General features: G+C 45.1%; 5 protein-coding genes across 5 annotated transcripts; 2 read left to right on the top strand and 3 right to left on the bottom strand.

Moving 5' to 3' along the window:
• Nucleotides 1-491: 491 nt before the first annotated feature.
• On the top strand, nucleotides 492-2,533 carry PPTG_00601 (hypothetical protein; the record flags this gene model as incomplete). The annotated part of the gene is made up of 2 exons (XM_008892013.1): nucleotides 492-828; nucleotides 909-2,533. The coding sequence occupies 2 exons, from the start codon at nucleotides 492-494 to the stop codon at nucleotides 2,531-2,533; spliced, it is 1,962 nt and encodes a 653-aa protein (XP_008890261.1).
• A 178-nt stretch (nucleotides 2,534-2,711) lies between these two features.
• On the bottom strand, nucleotides 2,712-2,942 carry PPTG_00600 (hypothetical protein; the record flags this gene model as incomplete). The annotated part of the gene is made up of 1 exon (XM_008892012.1): nucleotides 2,712-2,942. One exon carries the CDS (start codon nucleotides 2,940-2,942, stop codon nucleotides 2,712-2,714), a length of 231 nt encoding a protein of 76 aa, XP_008890260.1.
• Nucleotides 2,943-7,987: 5,045 nt separating this feature from the next.
• Nucleotides 7,988-9,793, bottom strand: PPTG_00599 (hypothetical protein; the record flags this gene model as incomplete). The annotated part of the gene is made up of 2 exons (XM_008892011.1): nucleotides 7,988-9,390; nucleotides 9,457-9,793. 2 exons carry the CDS (start codon nucleotides 9,791-9,793, stop codon nucleotides 7,988-7,990), a joined length of 1,740 nt encoding a protein of 579 aa, XP_008890259.1.
• Nucleotides 9,794-12,915: 3,122 nt separating this feature from the next.
• On the top strand, nucleotides 12,916-15,002 carry PPTG_00598 (hypothetical protein; the record flags this gene model as incomplete). The annotated part of the gene is made up of 2 exons (XM_008892010.1): nucleotides 12,916-13,237; nucleotides 13,318-15,002. The coding sequence occupies 2 exons, from the start codon at nucleotides 12,916-12,918 to the stop codon at nucleotides 15,000-15,002; spliced, it is 2,007 nt and encodes a 668-aa protein (XP_008890258.1).
• A 3,578-nt stretch (nucleotides 15,003-18,580) lies between these two features.
• PPTG_20762 (hypothetical protein) lies at nucleotides 18,581-18,730 on the bottom strand (the record flags this gene model as incomplete). The annotated part of the gene is made up of 1 exon (XM_008892960.1): nucleotides 18,581-18,730. The coding sequence occupies one exon, from the start codon at nucleotides 18,728-18,730 to the stop codon at nucleotides 18,581-18,583; it is 150 nt and encodes a 49-aa protein (XP_008891208.1).
• Between the last annotated feature and the right edge of the window lie 417 nt (nucleotides 18,731-19,147).

Genomic DNA, 19,147 nt, shown 5'->3' with positions numbered 1-19,147 from the left:
ATATATTGCATTGTGGAGGGTTAGTCGAATGATGCGATTGTAGAGGGATTGAGAAGATGGCTACATTCCACTTCAACTTGGCTATTTTGCTGGTTATGCTGCTATTGTGGGGCGAGGTGAGTTATGACGTGGGCTGCGATGCTGCGAATATCTCCGTCCAACGCGAGTCTATTGCTAGGCTTTAGGCCACGTCTCGACTCCCGTCGAGCTTTATATTCACTCGTGATTGAGTCACGTCACAAACATCAGTTGGATTGCTGAGCAAACATGCCAGACACGGTGGGATGATACGTAGACGAATGTGAGCCGATCCACACGCATTCAGTTGTCGAACAGCAAGATGTGAATGGAACCTGGTTCTGGTTCGAGGTACACCACGGCTCACGCAGTAGGATGGAGGAGGTAGATCAATGTCATGGCCTGAATGCGCTCTCTCCTGCCTCACTACAAAATATTCCGTCGAGCACACTTGACTTCATTTTTCCGCGCTGATGAAGTTTCGCCGTGTAATTCCGTTCATCGTAGTGGTTACTGCACATGTGTCGGCTTCGTCGAGTTCGTCCGGCTCGTCGTCAAGTATTGGACTGAATGGCTGGTATCCATGTTCAGAGTCGACCTTTTCAGACGAAGGAGGATCTGCCAACCAGGATGCTGAGTGTGCCGTGTACACCGCACCGCTGTGTTATCCCGGTATCTGCGAGAATCCGGCGTTTGTCACTACTACGACCGTGGACATCTTCGTGAAGAGGATCGCTGCTTTAAACGACTCAAAAACTGCGACGAATGTGTGGATCATGCAAGGCGGTCCGGGTGCTTCCTCTACTGCCAGTACGTACTACCGTTACGAATTCATGACGCTTTAGACTGCGTTCTAATCTGTTTTTGCTTGCTTATTTGCGTTTGTGCAGTGGAATCGACGATGGTGGAGCTACACACCCGACTGGATGGAACTGTGAACGTTTACACCATGGACCACCGCGGTACTGGTCGAAGTACGTTGTTGGACTGCGTTGCAGCACAATCAACTACAACCGGGTCTCCATGGGGAAGTGGAATTGACACAGCGGAGGTCCCAGCATGTGCTCAGGCGCTTGAAAAGAAGTACGGGAATCTGTCGTCATTCTCCATGACAAGTGCAGCTACCGATATGGCCACATTCATTTCCGACTACACGAATGGTGCAGATACTATCGTGTACGCAGTGAGTTACGGTACTGCGTTGGTAGAGCGCTTGATTCATCTGGACCCTCCTGAAGTGACTGGGTATGTTCTGGATGGTGTGGCCACGAGTTCGGGATCGCCAAAAGAATTTGAGTATTTTTCAACTTGGGACGCTGATTTCGGCGACGTAGGTGACTCATTCATGGCACTTTGTGCCTCACAAAGCGAGTGTAGTGACAAATTCATATCAACGGATTTGTCTACTACGCTTACGAACTTGATCACGGATTTCGACAATAATCCACACTCAGCGTGTGCAGCTCTGTTAAAGGACGAGAGTAGTGATCCTGCATCGTATATAGTTCGGGAAGCACTGGGGTCATTGTTACAGAGTGTGAATATGCGAACGCTCATCCCGCCAATTGTGTACCGGTTGAACCGCTGCTCATCTGAAGATACCGACGTGTTGACGCATTTCTTCAAAGCTTTGAACACGTACCAAAATTCTCCAGATGAGGAAAACGCGTTTGAGTCGTCGTTACTTTATTATCTGATAGTCTTCTCCGAGATGTGGGAGAAGCCACAAGTCTCCTCTTCAGAAATGCTCGAGCGATTTGTCAACTCGAAAATCTCAAATGGAGGAACGTACTTGGAGATCCCGCAGTACTGTGCCTTTTCGAAAGAGAACTCGACGGTTTGCAATGAATTGGATGTCGGTTCCTATGGTGCCAATGGGATAATCTACGAACGTGACCACTACTGGAACAAGAGCGCCTCAATTCCTACACACGCGAGTGTATTACTGTTGAGCAGCAAACTGGACCCACAGACTCCGCATAAATACGCCGAGTATTTGCTGGAGGCATTGGACGGTAGTAACAAGGAGTTGATCACGTTCGACTACGCTACACATGGGACACTGTGGACAACGCCTCTGACTGACGACGACGAGAGTGAGACGTGCGGTATGAAGCTGCTGTTGTCGTATGTGAGCAACAATGGCGACCTAGGTGGCCTCGACAAGGTTTGTGTTGATGAGATGCCAGCGTTCAACTTGACAGTACCGCTTGTATATTCACACTATTTCTTGAGCACGGACAATGCCTACGATGGTGTCTATGATGCAAGCTTGAGTGCGAGTGGATCAACCGGTGGCGGGTCGGCCTCCAAAAGCAGCTCCAAGTACAAAACTGTCTTTATTGTTTTCCTTGTATTTTTCGTGGTGGCGCTTGGAATTGCTGGTTTCTTCTGGTACCGTTGGTATAAAATCAAGCTCCAGAAGACAGACACGACTGACGACAAGTTCGTCGAGATATCAACACCAATTGAACAGGATCAGTCGATAAGCTCCGTCACAGCTCAACGAGTGTAGTAACACAACCTAATGGTACGAGCAAGTCTTACCTGCCGAAAAAAAATAATGCCACTGACTGAGTACTTCTTTAAAAAAAAAAACCAGTCTGGTTTAACAAGCAAAAAAAAAAGTTCGCAAAAATGGTTCGCATGGACGCGAACCTTTATATGCCACAGGTGTGTTGGTTACTCAGGCTTCAGGCACTGGCTACCATTGTCTTGTAGAATTCTTCATAGTTGGTAAACTGGCCGCGATTCTTGGTCAGCCCCCGTAGCTTGACCTTTTCTGGAGAGTTGTTCTTACCCATAAAAATCTTCAAAAACACAATGTCCTCCACGCTTTTCAGGTTACCGGGAGCCTGTTGAGGGTTTGTCTTCATCCTCTTCGAAGCGGTGTTGAACATTTGGCTCTGGGTCTGGGTCTTCATTTTCGCTGCAGCAACAGTGAGTTTCTTCTGTATTTCGTCCCGCAATTTCAGCTCCTTCGCCACGCCTTTCAACCCCGAAAACTGCGCTTGCTCTTCGTCAATAGCGAGAAGAGAATTGCCTTCCTCGTGGTTGGTTCGAAGCAACTGGTTGGGGGATACCTGGGTTGGCACGAAGTCTGGGGCTGTCTTCGCTACGAGACCGACCTGGGTGGACTCTCCAGTCGCGGTGACTCCACTGGGCGATGCAGGGCACACGCACCACACAGGAGACTATTGGCTGAAGGCATCATGATCTTTCATGGGGCGCTGTGATTCGCGGCATGCAGCATACCCAAGACGGCTATACGGCTTTATCCCCTTGCTATAGGCTAGATTTAGATCGACTCAAACTAGGACCAAAGTAGCTAACACATGATCAATCTCACTCTTCAAATTTCCAACTACCCATCACCTTTGCCCAGAATCAATATCATCGGGTTGTTTTAAAAGGTGTTATTCATGACCTACACGGTATTAATACGTAGTAGCAGACGTCGGGAAATTCGCTTGTTCGATTGAATTTGCTGCAGTTATTTTGTGGCAATAAGAATACCAACATGGCATCGTTCATCATTCCTATTTTAGGATTGTCTATGTTAAAGGGTTCTACAAGAAATAATTCTCAACTCCGCTTATAATACAAATAACTAAGCCGAAAAATAAATGACGTCATTTTTCTAAATATTATGTAGAACTGGCTTTCTTTTCTGCTTGACAACGTCGTATTCATGTATTTGCAGCTTTCTTACTTCAATTAGGCAAATTCTTGTCACTCGATGTGGCCGTGACAGTAACGGTCAACTGCTTTCTCAGTCTTCTTACCATATTGTCGACATCAGCGACCAATTCTTCTGTAGGTGCGCCATGGTTAGTCATTGTACTACGTACGACTACATGTATAACGTAGTAAACGTGTACTTCACGAAGTAAACACGTGTATGTATTAGTAAGGTATTAACACAGCCTTTCTAGTTATCTCTCCTTCCAAATGCGATCGACCCTACCACAAGCTAGCGATCGGGTCCAGTACTGAAAAACTCTAGGATGGGATCAATGCAGAAGGTGTCGCTCACTGTCAGTTCATTTTTTACCGCAGAGAACACAAGACACTTCCAACTTCCCCAGCTTGCGTACTCTTGCCAATGATGAACAGCTTCTTCTATGCGGTTGTCACGCTTGCTGTTATTGTAAGCGGCCTCTTTCACGTAGTAATCAAGCAGACTACATGTTGACGTGCCTCTAAACAAAAGGCCAGGGCGGCAAACAAAATTGGTTTGTCTCTACAGTAGAAAGATAGGAGGAAACTTCATGTAGAATAGCCTTACTTCTGAACTTGAGCATAAAACGTCCAACTGCCTTCTATTGAATGGGGAAATAGGGGTTGCACCCCAAAAGAAAAGAGTGTACTGGGCAGTGTATCATACACTTGTAAGCTCGCGCTGGGCCCGCCTACAGTACTGAGTGGCCCTGCTTCTAAGGCATCCCGCTCGAATTTGGTATTTCATTCTTATCGATTCAATCCCCTCTGCTCACTTGTAAGAAATTATAGTTTGCATTTGGCGTTTAGGGATTTATCTAAAAAAAAATTGCGTTGCATTAACATGCAAGTCTATAGTCTACAGACATTTAGTATTGCGCCTTTCAGTTATTCTGCCGCGATTGTTCTAGCTTAATTAAATTCCCTTCTTAGCCTTAATTATGCCCTACAGTCAGCTAATTCCATGTTAATTATGGGTTGTCTCATATCCGCGGGTCTTAGGGCGGCCTGGATGGTGAGCCTGCTTTAAGACGGAATAAGCTAATCAAACCCGATTAAGAGTGAGATGATGGCGTTTGGCGATTTGCTGGCCACCATCCCGGCTGTAACCTGGCGTATCGCCGCCGATTGGATCTAACACGCTGGTCTGCGGTGTAGAGAAGAGTTCGCAATCTTAGCATTAAATGTAGCCATTTTATGGATCTAATTCCGCCCGAATTAACACTCTACCCGCCAAAACAATTGAAAGACATAATAAATCAAAGTCACTAAACTAGGTGCATCAATTCAGTTCTTTTGCCTTTATTATCCTTACAATAGAGCTTGCTGGGTGCAAAGCGACGCAGCCCACTCACATTTTGCATGTGCTGCTATCGCAAAGTTGAGCTAAAAGAATTCAATACAGACCTACTTCGAGTGAAATTTTCACTCGGGATGGATAGGGAATCCTAAACAGTTATTATAGTGAAATTTTGGATATTTCGAAATGGTTTTACCATAGTATAGATATTCTTTTGTACACCTTTTAACTTCAAAATGGCAAATTGCTAGCTCAATATTTTAAAAAGTACGCTCAAAATGTCACTCTACCAACTAGGGCTGAGGCGGAGGCTGGGATAGCTTTGAGTCGCGGAAGCGTTATTGACAAGAACCTTGAAAGCTCTCCTCAAACCGCCTTGGGGCTTGGGTTAAATCACGAAAAGGATAAGCAGATTTCGGAATATCAAGGTCTAAAGTAAAAAATATTAAATATTTGTTGCTTAGCTCCTTTCCACTGTTTTACTAAAGGAGCCACGCGGATGGAAAAGTTTCTAGGACGCTTCCAACTGCGTGTTATTTTCTGGATAAGCAGCAGAATAAGCTCCAGCGAGATGATGATGTCTGTAACGAGCGCCGGGTACAGCCAGCGTTTGCCAAGCCGCCCGAGGTTCAAGCGGCTCTAGCGCTGCCTAACGCGCCAGTTTTTCTATTGCAGCACGCCCACGCATGTTTTCAACTGAGCAATAGCGCGAGTCTTAGTCCTGTTACGCACTAAGAAGCTTTGAAATTTCGAGGGTGGCCTGTTAACCAAAACTTTAAAACTGCCAAAATATCGCAGGGAGTTGAGATCGATGGAAGAATGGTGGTGGTACAGCCCTGTTACAAAACTGAAGGGGTAGAATAGACGGGAAAGCGTGACGGACGTTTTTGAATACAAATTTCAAGACAAAAATCGAAGAATAACGAATTAATCGCCTTTGTACTGCTATCCCAGGATAATAACGATGGTAGCTTCGACGGTGGTAGACAATAGCGGAAGGCGAAAGAGGTTGCGATAATAGCTAGGATTGGGGGCTTAGATGCCAAAATACCCAACAGGAAATCCGCAGCCGTACACCATAAAATCACAGACCAAATGCTCGCTATTTAATAGTGCTGTAAGGTAGGCATATGAAGCTATACGTTAAGCTAGACAACATAGCCTATCTCATCGTGTAGCTTTTGTAAGTACGCGCGAACGGAGCGCCGTAGTCCGCTCTTTGTCGTTTGCTTCTGATGCAAGACTTCGACTGAAAGATACGTACTTTTACTACGTGAATTTAAACGCACATGCTTCTGCATCACAAGCGCTACGAAAAACCCGTATCAATTTTCTCGTATCTCCGCTACATATTTTTAAACTACGTGTATTTCACTCGACGGTCCTTCTGAAAGACTCTATTGAACCCATAATTTGCTATTTTGAAGTTGAAAACGTGTAGTATGTACAAACTACGGATAATTTCATGAGCTGCTGCTTACCTACCTGATAATTAGACCCCGTCGTCTACGAAACGCACGTTTTACCCAAGAGAAGATTTGGGAACAAAAATCTTGTTATAATTATAGGATGTTGTCTGAAGAAATGGCTTTGGCAAAGCAACCGGAAATACAGGCATAAAAAAAATCTGTAGTCTGCCGAAGCAACCTGTGTGCGCATAGATTTTGCGGAGCTGCTGTCAGCACTTGCGGAATAACTCTCTGCTTGAATAGCTACTATCAGCACTTACGGATTAACTCTTTGTTTGAATATGTTTTCTTTCGTTCCACGTGCAAGATTTTTTGTAAATGTTATCGTATGCCCACTGAACTGTACAATACGTTTTGGACAGTCTGGGCTAAACGAACTACCCAAACCTAAAGGGTGATATTTATTACCTGTTGTTCTAGCACTTTTTACCTGTTGGACGCTTCCAGCCACTACTAATCTGTTGTGAGCACTGATCGACCTGTTGTTTAGCAACAGATAATCAGGCATGGTTATCTGTTGCTCATCATTGCTACTTACCTGTTACCTGTGCTGATGATATGTTGTAAAACACAATCATGACAGCCAATAAGTAGTGGAATAAGAACACAGGAAAGGAAAGCCTTTCACCATTTGGCACACTCGCTACCGAAGCCACAGCTGCCACTACGAGCCACCTACAAACGGAATAAGCCCACGCGGAGATTCTTTGACAATTGGCAAACCGATGTTGCCCTTTCAAACGCACTTCTTCTTTTCTTTCCAACTAAGAAAATCAACTGTGCACCCCTTCTCTCAAGTACCATCATTTTATGTATTTGTAATGTGTAGTGCTGGTGATAAGTATTATAGGAAAATTATTCTTTTGAAAGAAATAACAGTGCTATCGAATAAACAATTTGTAAAGTAAGAGGCTCAACATGTAACACTGCAACGCGTTGAAGTTGTGTACAAAAAAAACAACATCACGAAGAGACAACCAAATGTTTACAAAAACATAAATATGCAATAAGTATACTGTAACAGATTTTCATATTGCGTATGAACGAGCAACAGTCCATCAGTGCCCAAAAACAGGTTAGTAGGGGCTGGAAGCGTGCAACAGGTAAAAAGTGCTAGAACAACAGGTATTAATTATTTTCCAAACCTAAATCACAAAGATAAAGTGCGTCTGTATTCTCAGCTTTAAGTCGTAGAGGGTCTACTGTAAACGTGGATGAAACGGCCTCGAACAAAACAGTACGAATCAAGCAAAGTACGTATCGGGATTTATCGAAAGGCAGGTGCCTTGTGCTTCTCTTGAGCACTTTTTCTTCGAGAAATCTAATAATAAAGAACGTAAGACCACCATAAAAATTCCGTTTTCAGACTCGAAATGACGGGAGATACTTTAAAGTCGATATTTTGGAATCACTCGGATTTGTAACTTAGACTGGTGTATCCCCACGTACACCAATCAGAGATTCTTGATCTTTCCCATGGTTATTCTTCAGCTAGACTGAAGCTAGCATCGTAGACACCGTCATATGCTTCGTTGGTACCAAAGTAGTCTTGCACATATTCAATGGGGACCGTAAGGTTAAACGCGGTCATTTCACTCATACACGAGCGGTCCAGATGTTGCAGATCCCCGTTATTGCTGACATACGAGGCCAGTAGGTCCATACCGCAGGACCGCGTGATTCCAGTGGCATCGTTGTAAAGGGTATTGGATGACACCGCGATGTGCGGAGCGTAGTCAAACGTGATAAGCTCCTTGTTTGAGCCATCAAGAGCATCCAACAGATACTCGGCATATTTGTGAGCCGTCTGTGGGTCCAGCTTGCCACTCATCAGCAGCACACTGGCCTGGGTGGGTATTTTAACACGCTTGCCCCAGTACTGGTCACGCTGGTAAATGATTCCTTCACCTTCGTAGTTGCCGAGCCTTAACTCATCGCACGTTGCAGACTTTTCTTTTGAGAAAGCACAATACAGCGGAAGCATCTCATAGATTCCATCCGCAATACTCGCATTGGTAAAGCGCGTTTCCATCTCATTGGTGGAAGGAGATGGCCTCTGCCACAACTCGGAGAAGATTATTAGTCTGAACAGCAATTCCGACCGGAAAGGCGTTTCTTCAGAGGACGGGGAAGAGTTCATTGTCGTGAAGAATTGGTTCAGGATTTCCACATCATTCGAGTCACAGCGATTCAATCGATACACAACTGGCGGAATGAGCGTTCGCGTTTTTGTGCTCTTCAAAATCTCACTGAGAGTCTTTCGTAGCACAGATGACGGCGAAGTGAAAGTCGAATCAGTCCAGTTGCTTAGTAGAGCAGCGCAAGTTGAGTTGGGGTCGTTGTCAATCCTCGTTATCAGATCTTGAAGCGTGACGGACAGATTTGCTGACTGGAAATGCGAGCCGCAGGTGCTATCTTGCTCACACAACTCCATGAAATGTTCGGCCACTTCTCCGACATCATCATCCCAGTTCGAGATGTATTTAGGCGACGCAGCTGAAGTGGTCACAACGCCGTCTAGAACGTATCCAGCAACAGTTGGCGTATTCAGGAGCATCAGACGTTCTACCACCACAGTCCCGTAGCTCTTTCCATAGACGATAGAGCTCGCACCATTCGAAAACTTGGAGATAAACGACGATATATCCATGGCAGCGCTTGTCGTGGAAAACGACGCGAGATCTCCATACTTCATCTGCAACTCCCTCGCACAAGACGGAACTTCGGACGGATGAATTTTAATGCCCAACGTAGAACCAGTCGTCGTGATTTGAGCAGCAACACATTCAAGCAGCGTGCTGCGTCCAGTGCCGCGGTGATCCATGGTATACACATTGACTGCTCCCTCAAGTAGAGTGTGGAGCTCTACCAGGCGTGTCTCCACTACAAGTGCATCAATGACATTGTTAAAAACGTAAGGTAGACTATGGATATCAACATTTTACTTACGCTTATTGGAGGCGTAGCCCGGACCACCTTCAAGAAGCCAAACATTGTGGGCCGTCTTGGCATCACCGACCGTGGCTGGAAGGCGCTTCACGAAAATGTCAACAGTAGGCTTCGCAAACTCGGATGGCTCACAGATGCCAGGGTAGCACAATGGAGCGGTATAAACTGCACACTCAGAAAATTCTTGGCCAGTAGAGCCCGCAGTGTCCGAGAACGTGAAATCATGGCAAGGGTACCATCCGTTGAGAGGGTGATTCGGCAAAGTTCCGTTCAACGCTGCTGAGGTATGTCCAAGGATGCCGACCGTGACCACCGCTAACAGGCAATGAAGCTGCATGATTGGGAAGCAGTCGCTTGGATGTTGTTGATAGCTGAGAAATTGAAAAATGAATTGAGTATGCTGAAGGCTAGCAGCCTCAACTCTCCAATGGAGTGATGGCTATTCTACCATCCAGCAAGATTCAAGGCATATCTACTTTCTACTTTGTAGAGGAAGTAATGGGATAGGAGTAATCTGTCTTGAGATACAGAGCCGTTCCTACGACAATTTGCAAACTTCAGATCTTGACAATTATCATAACTTATACTTCGAATATGTTAATTTGATGTGGCGAGTGCTCACATTTCTTTTCTATTTAGAGGAAAAGTAATCATCGTATGTTCGTACCAGAGATTACTCGACACTGTCACGTAATCTCTCCGAAAAAAAAATACACACCTATATATTCTATTGTAATTCAGTACAGTTTAAGGAACGTTGTAAGAAACTATGCCTATTTGTAGCCCCTGATTGGCTTGATGTCGGTGCATCCCTTACCAAAGAGCACCTCTTAGCTAAGGTTATTCGGTATTCTCTCGTTAACTACCTCTTCTTCAGCACGATTGCAAGCAACATTGTCGAGGATGATTGATTCTCGAACTCGAAGACAGTTCGAGCAGTCAATAATCTCTCCGTTCACTAGCTTATCCGCTTCCCACCGAGAGCGACGTGCTGATGTCATCCGGTCTCAATCTTAGCGTTGCGAAAGCAGTTTAATGCAAGATCACCGACCTCGGCGTGACCCATCTCGCACCAGCACGATTTTTCACCCACCCTTTGCTAAATACTGGTCTACGTCGTAGATGTCACGAGTTAGACCTTCTTCTTCTTTATCGAGCGCCTGTTGTACTTGTCTGTGTCGATACCGTCGCTTAAACAGTGGTGCCGGCATCAAGTGGCCCTGCTGCTTGGCTATGGTATTAGTACTCTACTTTCAAATTTGATTTACTGCTACACCTGATACGAGGTGCTGTCCACGGGTCCTATCAGGTATGCAATTTTTCCTGTAATGTACCCTAGATTTATACGTATTTTATTCCAAAAATGTAATAAAAGTCCAATTATTTCTGGCGCAAACATCATATTTACGGAGATCGGCGGATCCCAGTAACCCGTTATTCCGTCAAAACGCTTCTAGAATTATTGTATTATGTTTCTAAACAGGACTCGGAAAATAAACATAATACAAAATATGCAAAATTTGAATAGGTGTAAGAATAGCCCATTTTCGAGTGAAAGTGTATACAGCAGACGTTGCAAACGCAAAACTCCGATTAGCCGTACCTTGTACATGTAGCCAGGTTTCTGATGATCAACTATGTCTGACCCAAGCTCGCTGAGAAAACAACTTACATATTAAAGTCGTCTTGCAGTATCAAATCGCCTGCAATCGTTCAAACAATATACAATAATAGTAATTATTATTGCCTTCCCGATATACGGAATAACGGCTTGCTTTCCCGGTACAGTGTCTGAGCCCTGATTTCCCAGTACAGCATTGTATTTTATTGTCTGAGCCCTGAGGGAAGCTCTCGGTTTTTTTTTTTTTGGTCTGATGCTTGACTTGTAGTATTCTAGTTATCCATTTACCTGTAGATTCCATGGTCTGGCACGCATGCGAGCATCAAAAGATCTTATCACAATGGCGGATTTATCTCACTCTTAATCTTGGCGTGGTTCACTCGTGAGGGTTTGAGCAGGTACCAATGGGACGTTTCATTGACGAATCCGTAGAGGTCCATTGAGATATTGTAGAAAGAATTGTGCCTGTTTCATCTTAGTTAGTGCCGAATTTATATGATGACGGCAGGAAGTGTGCGCTATGATAGGAAATTACGCCTACAAAGGCGGAAGCCATACCGTATTGTGAGAAAAGCATAACGAATACGGTATCTAGATTCAATTTCTCTAAAAATCGGGTCAACGTTTGCAGCAGTGCAAATGGTGCAATATGTTGTCACACGTTATGAAAAAATAATATCGACTGGGCCGTAGATGCCACTAATAGCATTGCTGTTAGTACAAAGCAAACCAAAGCAATAGTTGGACGAGATTTTGGACTTTCAACAAGACGCGGTTAAAACAATAATCTTTCACTGAGATGCATATGGGGGGCGTGATTTACTCTTTGTGAAAGACTGCGGTTCTTTAGCAGTTTATACATGTGGCCCATGGTGCTTCACAAGCCGTCAAATTTTCGCCATTGAAAACCACAGCAAAGGGGGCGTCGCTACCTACCTAAACGTAGTATGCTAAGATTTCTTTTTTCAGATCAGAAACGATTTTGGTCACGCCCTTTGGTTAGGAGGACATTTGCACGTCCTTCGTGTATTACGAAGTTCATGCTCTTTCTAGGTTAGGAAAGTGCCAAAAATGCAGCTTTCCAAGCTGTCCCTTTCTACCACCGTCTAGGTCCTATGCATTTGCAATGAACCCGCTGCGCCCTGCACTTCGTGGGATGATTTAGTATTCTGTCAAATCTTGTTGACCACGAATAAGGGCTATCAGTAAGTCCCACCAATACTGTTAAAGACACACCCTGCACTCAATCATCTCAAATGCAGTCGAACAAGCAACATTCTGGTTTGGATGTGGCTCTAGAATCAGTCCGAGGGTGTGATGATATTAAACTCGGCTTCCACGAACCCCAAGCATGGATAAAATGTTGTCTCCATTGTCTTCGTCGGGATCTTCACCATTCTACAGGGGTTCACTGGTTTTTTTTGGTACTGTTAGTGGTAAACCCAACAAGCAAAAGTAGATAGCAACACGACTGATAGCAAAGAACATCGAGATTTCAACGCCAACGGCAGTGAGTCGAGTCCTCCGTTGCGAACTCGTCCAAGTGAACTTAGGTACAAACGCGATGGGTACGCAAGGGCTCGTTGGAATGTCGCGGTATTATTGGATCACTTTTCGACCCGACGGTTCATCTTTAAGACTCTAAGCACCGTAGTTACAGCTATTTGTGCAGCGAGGCACCGCACAACTGGACATGTACTTAAAATCTTCTATTTTTTCTTTCTGGGTACACCGAATTAGATTCTCCACAGCAGCATCGCGTATCAACCCAGCAAAACGGACTACCCTCGATATTCTGGTGAACAGAAAAGTTGTGGCCAGCCATTTTATTATTTGAAATGCAGCTTTACCACGCCATCTCACTAGCGACAGTGTTCGCCCAAGCCTCAGCTGCAACAAGTTCGGCCTCTCGTAGCGATCTCAACGGCTGGTATTCCTGTTCCGAATTCACCTTTGCCGATGGAGGAGGCTCTAGCAATCAAAACGCCGAGTGCGCTGTCTACACTGCACCATTGTGCTATCCTGATATTTGTGTGACTCTGAAGTCCATCGACGCTACTGTTGACGTGTTCGTGAAGAGAGTTGCTGCTGTAATCGACGCCGAAACAGCGACGAATGTGTGGATCATGCAAGGGGGTCCGGGTGCTTCCTCTACTGCCAGTACGTACTACCGTTACGAATTCATGACGCTTTAGACTGCGTTCTAAACTGTTTTTGCTTGCTTATTTGCGTTTGTGCAGTGGAATCGACGATGGTGGAGCTACACGCCCGACTGGATGGAACTGTGAACGTTTACACCATGGACCACCGCGGTACTGGTCGAAGTACGTTGTTGGACTGCGTTGCAGCACAATCAACTACAACCGGGTCTCCATGGGGAAGTGGAATTGACACAGCGGAGGTCCCAGCATGTGCTCAGGCGCTTGAAAAGAAGTACGGGAATCTGTCGTCATTCTCCATGACAAGTGCAGCTACCGATATGGCCACATTCATTTCCGACTACACGAATGGTGCAGATACTATCGTGTACGCAGTGAGTTACGGTACTGCGTTGGTAGAGCGCTTGATTCATCTGGACCCTCCTGAAGTGACTGGGTATGTTCTGGATGGTGTGGCCACGAGTTCGGGATCGCCAAAAGAATTTGAGTATTTTTCAACTTGGGACGCTGATTTCGGCGACGTAGGTGACTCATTCATGGCACTTTGTGCCTCACAAAGCGAGTGTAGCGAACGGTTTGTATCCAAGTCTCTGCCCGTGACGCTTCAGAATGTGATTACACTATTTGATAGCAACCCAGAGTCCGCGTGTGCTGCGCTTGTGAGTGACCTCTACGGTGATATGAGCGGCGAACCTGCGTCATATATGTTACGACGAGTATTGGGATCTCTGCTCCAGAGCTCGAGGCTGCGAACGCTACTTCCGCCTGTTGTGTACAGGCTGAACCGCTGTGCATTCAATGATGTTAAAATACTGACGCACTTCTTCACAAATTTGAACAATTATCTATCATGGTCAAGCGAAGACGACACGTTCGACTCGACTCTGCTCTACTATCTTATTGTCTTCTCAGAGATGTGGGAGAAACCCGAGCAGTCTATCGGCGAAATGATTTTGCGTTTTACAAATGCTCGCGTTTCAAATGGAGGAACTTATGCCGATATCCCACTGTATTGCGCGTTCTCCAAGGAAAGCTCACCAGTGTGTGATCAACTTGACGTCGGCACGTACGATGCCAACGGGATAATCTACAATCGTGACCAATACTGGAACAAAAGTGCCACAATTCCAAATCAAGCAAGTGTGTTGCTATTGAGCAGCAAGTTGGACCCACAAACACCTCATAAATACGCTAAGTACCTGCTGGAAGCCCTTGATGGCAGTAAGAAAGAGTTGATCACGTTTAATTGCGCTACCCATGGAACTCTGTGGACTACCTCAATGGAGGAAGACGAGGATGAGAGCGTGACGTGCGGGATGAGGCTACTGATGTCATACGTGAGCAATAACGGTGATTTAGACGGTTTGGACAAGTCTTGTGTGGATGAAATGCCTGCGTTCAATCTGACACCACCGCTTGACTATCAGTACTTCTTCTTGAGCACAGATGATGCTTACAATGGAGAATATGACGAACGCTTGGCTGAAATCGTAACCGGTTCCAGCTCGGGCTTTGCCCGGTCCGCCGCCACTACCACGAAGGAAAATACGACGTACAAAACTGCTTTCGTCGTGTTCCTTGTGCTCTTCGTGGTGACACTGATACTCGCTGTTTTCTTCGCATTTCGGTGGTTCAATCTCAAGAGCGAGAATGCAAGGAGGAGAGCGACCGATGATCTTCCAGAAGACATTGAGATTTCAACTTTACCGGAGAATCAAGCTGGCTCTCCTGAATTGACTACTGCTTACTCACAGAGACCCAAGTAGGCATAAATCACAAAATGTAGGGTAACGAGATCAACCTTGCCAAATTATGTGCTTTTTCGACGATCCATTCATACATGTAAACGCTGATCTTTTACACTTGTTCATTTTCTAACTCCCGTAACTTCACTATCAGCAGATATATGCCAGCGTAACCAGATTTAGTTATAATTTCACACAATTTGTTTTGGCAACCGCAATTAGTAAGACCATCTAACAGCAGTAAATGCCAACGCGTTATTTTTATTAACGGGTAACCTGAACTGGATACGGCTTGTTATTGGTTGAAAATTTGGGTATGCACGTTAATATATTCGACAGGATAACTACGCGCATTACATGTAGGCATTATGTGTAATTGTTAGCTTCTACTGCGGCAACATTTAGTTGACGTGTCTAGAAGAGCACTGAATAGGGCGGCTACTATTTAGACCCAATTCTAACATCTTTTGTTTAGGATGCTTAAGGGCGGATGGAGTGTGTTGGCCTGCATCGACAGCAACTGCTGCCATTCATCGGTACGTAAACGGCTGGCGACTCCGTCGTGAACCAAGTTAAGACGGAGTCGTCCACTATTGAAGTTATGGATACACGGGAAAGTCCAGCTTTCAACTTATGATAACCAGCCTACCACTGATGTCTCGATCCCCGGGGCTGGCCGCTGTTATGAATATTACATCAGCGTTGTACAGTTTGAAGTCGAGGTTATTCTATCGCTACTGTAGCTAATACGTGTGCCTAGTAGTTGAACTAGAAGATGCTGCATTGCCACGATCAGTTCGCAGCTTGTGATATCGCAGCATGATTTGGGTATATTCATTACATTCAGGTCACCAATACAAAACTCTCGGGGCGTCATAAGTTGAGAGCGGCTTCTATCTGCACGTAGAAGTGTAAACTTGTAACATCATTCCATCCGCACAAGCTGTAACCAAAGGGATGTTGCACCACAATTGCAAGATTAATCATGATGCTAGACTTATCACACAGGTGGACAGTATAACATCCTTTTGTTGCTCTTGACGATGGCAAGCTTGGCCCTGATGGTATACTCGCGTATGTACAAAGTTAAAATAGTCTTCATTTCTGTCTAATTACACGCCGTTACATCAGCGTTACCACTTCCGGTTACGGGATCTCGGCAAAGTATACAATGTACAATACTCGGATCGGGTATGTGGGAGCAGTGTAGTGCCTGTATTAGTGCTCAAGTCCATTATTATGCATACATTCATCATTTGTACCGTTCCGATCTTCACAGTATCCCCCCCCTCCCCCCCCCCACAATTTTTCGCTACGGAACACCAGCTCGGAATATGGATCTACGAGTTGCCTCATTTGTAGTAATCGATGTGAGAAAAGATTTACTAATATTCTATACGTGTGATTCTGGTATTAAAAGTGCTTAGATACGAAGGAAATGTACAGCCCAACTGGCATTAATTCATGCACGTGTGTTGTGTTTTTCCACCCACTTTCATGTGGAACATTTACAAGTGAATCCATTTATATTTTGTATTCTAACGAGATATCGAACTTTAAAGGGAAAGTGATACATAATTACATTGACTTAAAAATAATATAGATTTATGGGTTCTGTTTAGCTGATACGTTTGAATGCACCTGGGCCGCGTTGTTGTTGTTATGGCAGTTGTTGCTTTCGATACATCAACTAATTCGGTTTAAGTTCCGCTTTCATACTCGTAAACTACAGCACTATATTCGTTCACATACCAGGCAGTAAAACCACTATTATACTAAAGCTACACGAAACCAAATGCGTTAAGGACCGCGCATTTCCTAGGATATGCCATTTCACCTTACTTTCCTTCTCGACTGGTGCGTAGTATTGCAGGTGCATACCGCGCTCATTTGCATCGCTTGTCAACGCTCGATCCCGATATTGTAATTTTCCAAAACGAAAGGTATCACGACTTTAAATAATTCACAAAGCATGTGAACCACTGGTATGAGTTGTCTAATAAACAATTCCGGTATTTCAGCTCATCGGTTTAAATCTAAATTCGAGGGGTAGAGTATAAAAAATCAAGGAAACGAATGCACACTCATCGCATAATTAATCTTACCCCCCTCAACAACGAGAGTACCCTTGTGAATGTTGCCTGTGTTGATCAAGAGCAACATCGGTGCAACATTGGGATTAAAGTCATCTTCCAGTGTGAATATTAACGCTGCATATGATCACTTAGAAGAGCTAAGGGCGTCAAATCGCGATGGATAGTACTAGATTTTAAGCATCCATCCTCGTAAATCTAGATTGAAGTGTCGAAACTATGTGTAATTTGATACCTTCCTCACTCCATTTTTCTTCTCACATTCTACCCGACCGACGACTCCAACGACTAACTCAAAAAAAGCTAAACAGAATCCCGCGTGGGCCTGTGGTTTACCTGTCAAATGCCAAGGAGTTGACGAACTGAAATGGATTCCCCGTCTTATAAATTGACTCCTACATTAGCCACCAACACAAGCATGACAAATACCACTAATATTCGGGGCCACCTTTACGAATCCAGTATACAACAGCAGTCATGACTACAGTCAGGAAGGGTTGCGGCAGTGCCCTCTACATCATTTACTACCTTTCACACAGTGGTGATACACTATTATTTGCATTTTTACAACCTAGATGTTTCCTGATACCTATGAGCGTCCGACGCAACCACGACGTGCAAATTCGCCTTAACCACAATGCCATTCCGCAGACAGTATACGTCATGCCGGCGAAAAGACCTCAACGACCGCATTTCATGTGCATTGAAGTGGTATCGGATTTACTAAAAATGTTCTCAAGAATTTGTTTCCAGAGTACAAACAGAGGAGCGATTATGAAAAACATATATGCACTTCTTAATATAAAGAAAACAAGTCACACGCACAAAATGAACTGTATTGCATAATGTAACTATTGCATCAGATCAAATTCTGGATTGCTTAACCAAAAGTGGCGCTATTAACTTCCAAACAAGTGAGAGAGATTAGGAATGTAAATTGAGGATTCTTGGCAACATTGAAAATAGGTCGAACGAAACTGTTTCATTAGATAGCTGCTCCACAACGAACAACAGAACATGAACGTTGTTTGTGTTATCCAGGGGCAACATCAAGCCCAATTGCCCTGGGAATATTGCTGAAAGGGAGCGGGTAAACTAAACTGCTACAAATGACCCAGATATGATTGGGATAAGGGATAGCACCTGATAGACACAGAAGGTAGGTCAATTCTGTTGTTCCACCAAAAGGTATTTGCCAACGAGTGGTTGGCAGAATCCTGCTAAGCTATTTGGTTGAAAGAGATCGCCTTTCAACTAATAGGAAGTCTAAATGCACACAGACCAGTGGTCTGTCAAATGTAACCATTGGTGTATCTGACACCAATGTGAAACCCATTGTTGTCATCAAGTGGCTGCATGTAGCCACTTGCGTGTAACCCCGTTACAGCGGCTCTACACGCACAGGCGGATGTTGGCCAAATGCCATGCGGAATACATTATGATAGTCCTTCAGTAAAAGTTTCAGGCTACCTGCGCTTCGGTATTTCTCTTTGCAGTTCCCAAGTCTCAGCTCCGCACCATCAGGCTCGGTAGCTCTTGGGAGTGCTTGGTGGTGAAAAGGTTCACGAATGAGACGGATAGTCCCGCCGTCGCTTCCACTGAAATCATGCAAATCTCACTCGAGGCTGGTGTCACACGCTTGCGCCAATATAGCATCCACCGAATAACAAAGACGCTCCATCACGGGGCGTGACAGCACCAGCGTTTGCCTCTGCGCAGTACCAGCGGGCCCGCCGTCGTCAGCACCTGTATAGCGGTGAACCTAACGCGCTTTGCGGGTTCGAAAAAGTACCATTGAAGGTAGCCAGCATACACGGAGCGCAGGTCTCTTCTTGCACTTTGACTCCTCGCGCTTCCGGTTCCTTTACAAGCCCGCGGCTAGCCACGTTTACATCAGATCCTGAGTCCAGCAGCACGTTACCCAAGTCAAGGACATTCTCTAAGCGTGCCAGGCATCCACTTCCATGTGGGAGAGGGGCCTCGTTAAGTTGCAGAGCTTTGACGTGATGGACTGGTGTAGCAGGCGCCGCGGCTGTCGAAACCCGCTTTTCACGACACACTCGCAGGAGCTGC

Source organism: Phytophthora parasitica (assembly GCF_000247585.1).
Source record: "Phytophthora parasitica INRA-310 unplaced genomic scaffold supercont2.1, whole genome shotgun sequence".
Taxonomy (NCBI): Eukaryota; Oomycota; class Peronosporomycetes; order Peronosporales; family Peronosporaceae; genus Phytophthora; species Phytophthora nicotianae.
Note: the sequence above shows the minus strand (reverse complement) of the source record. Positions and strands in the feature narration are given on the sequence as shown.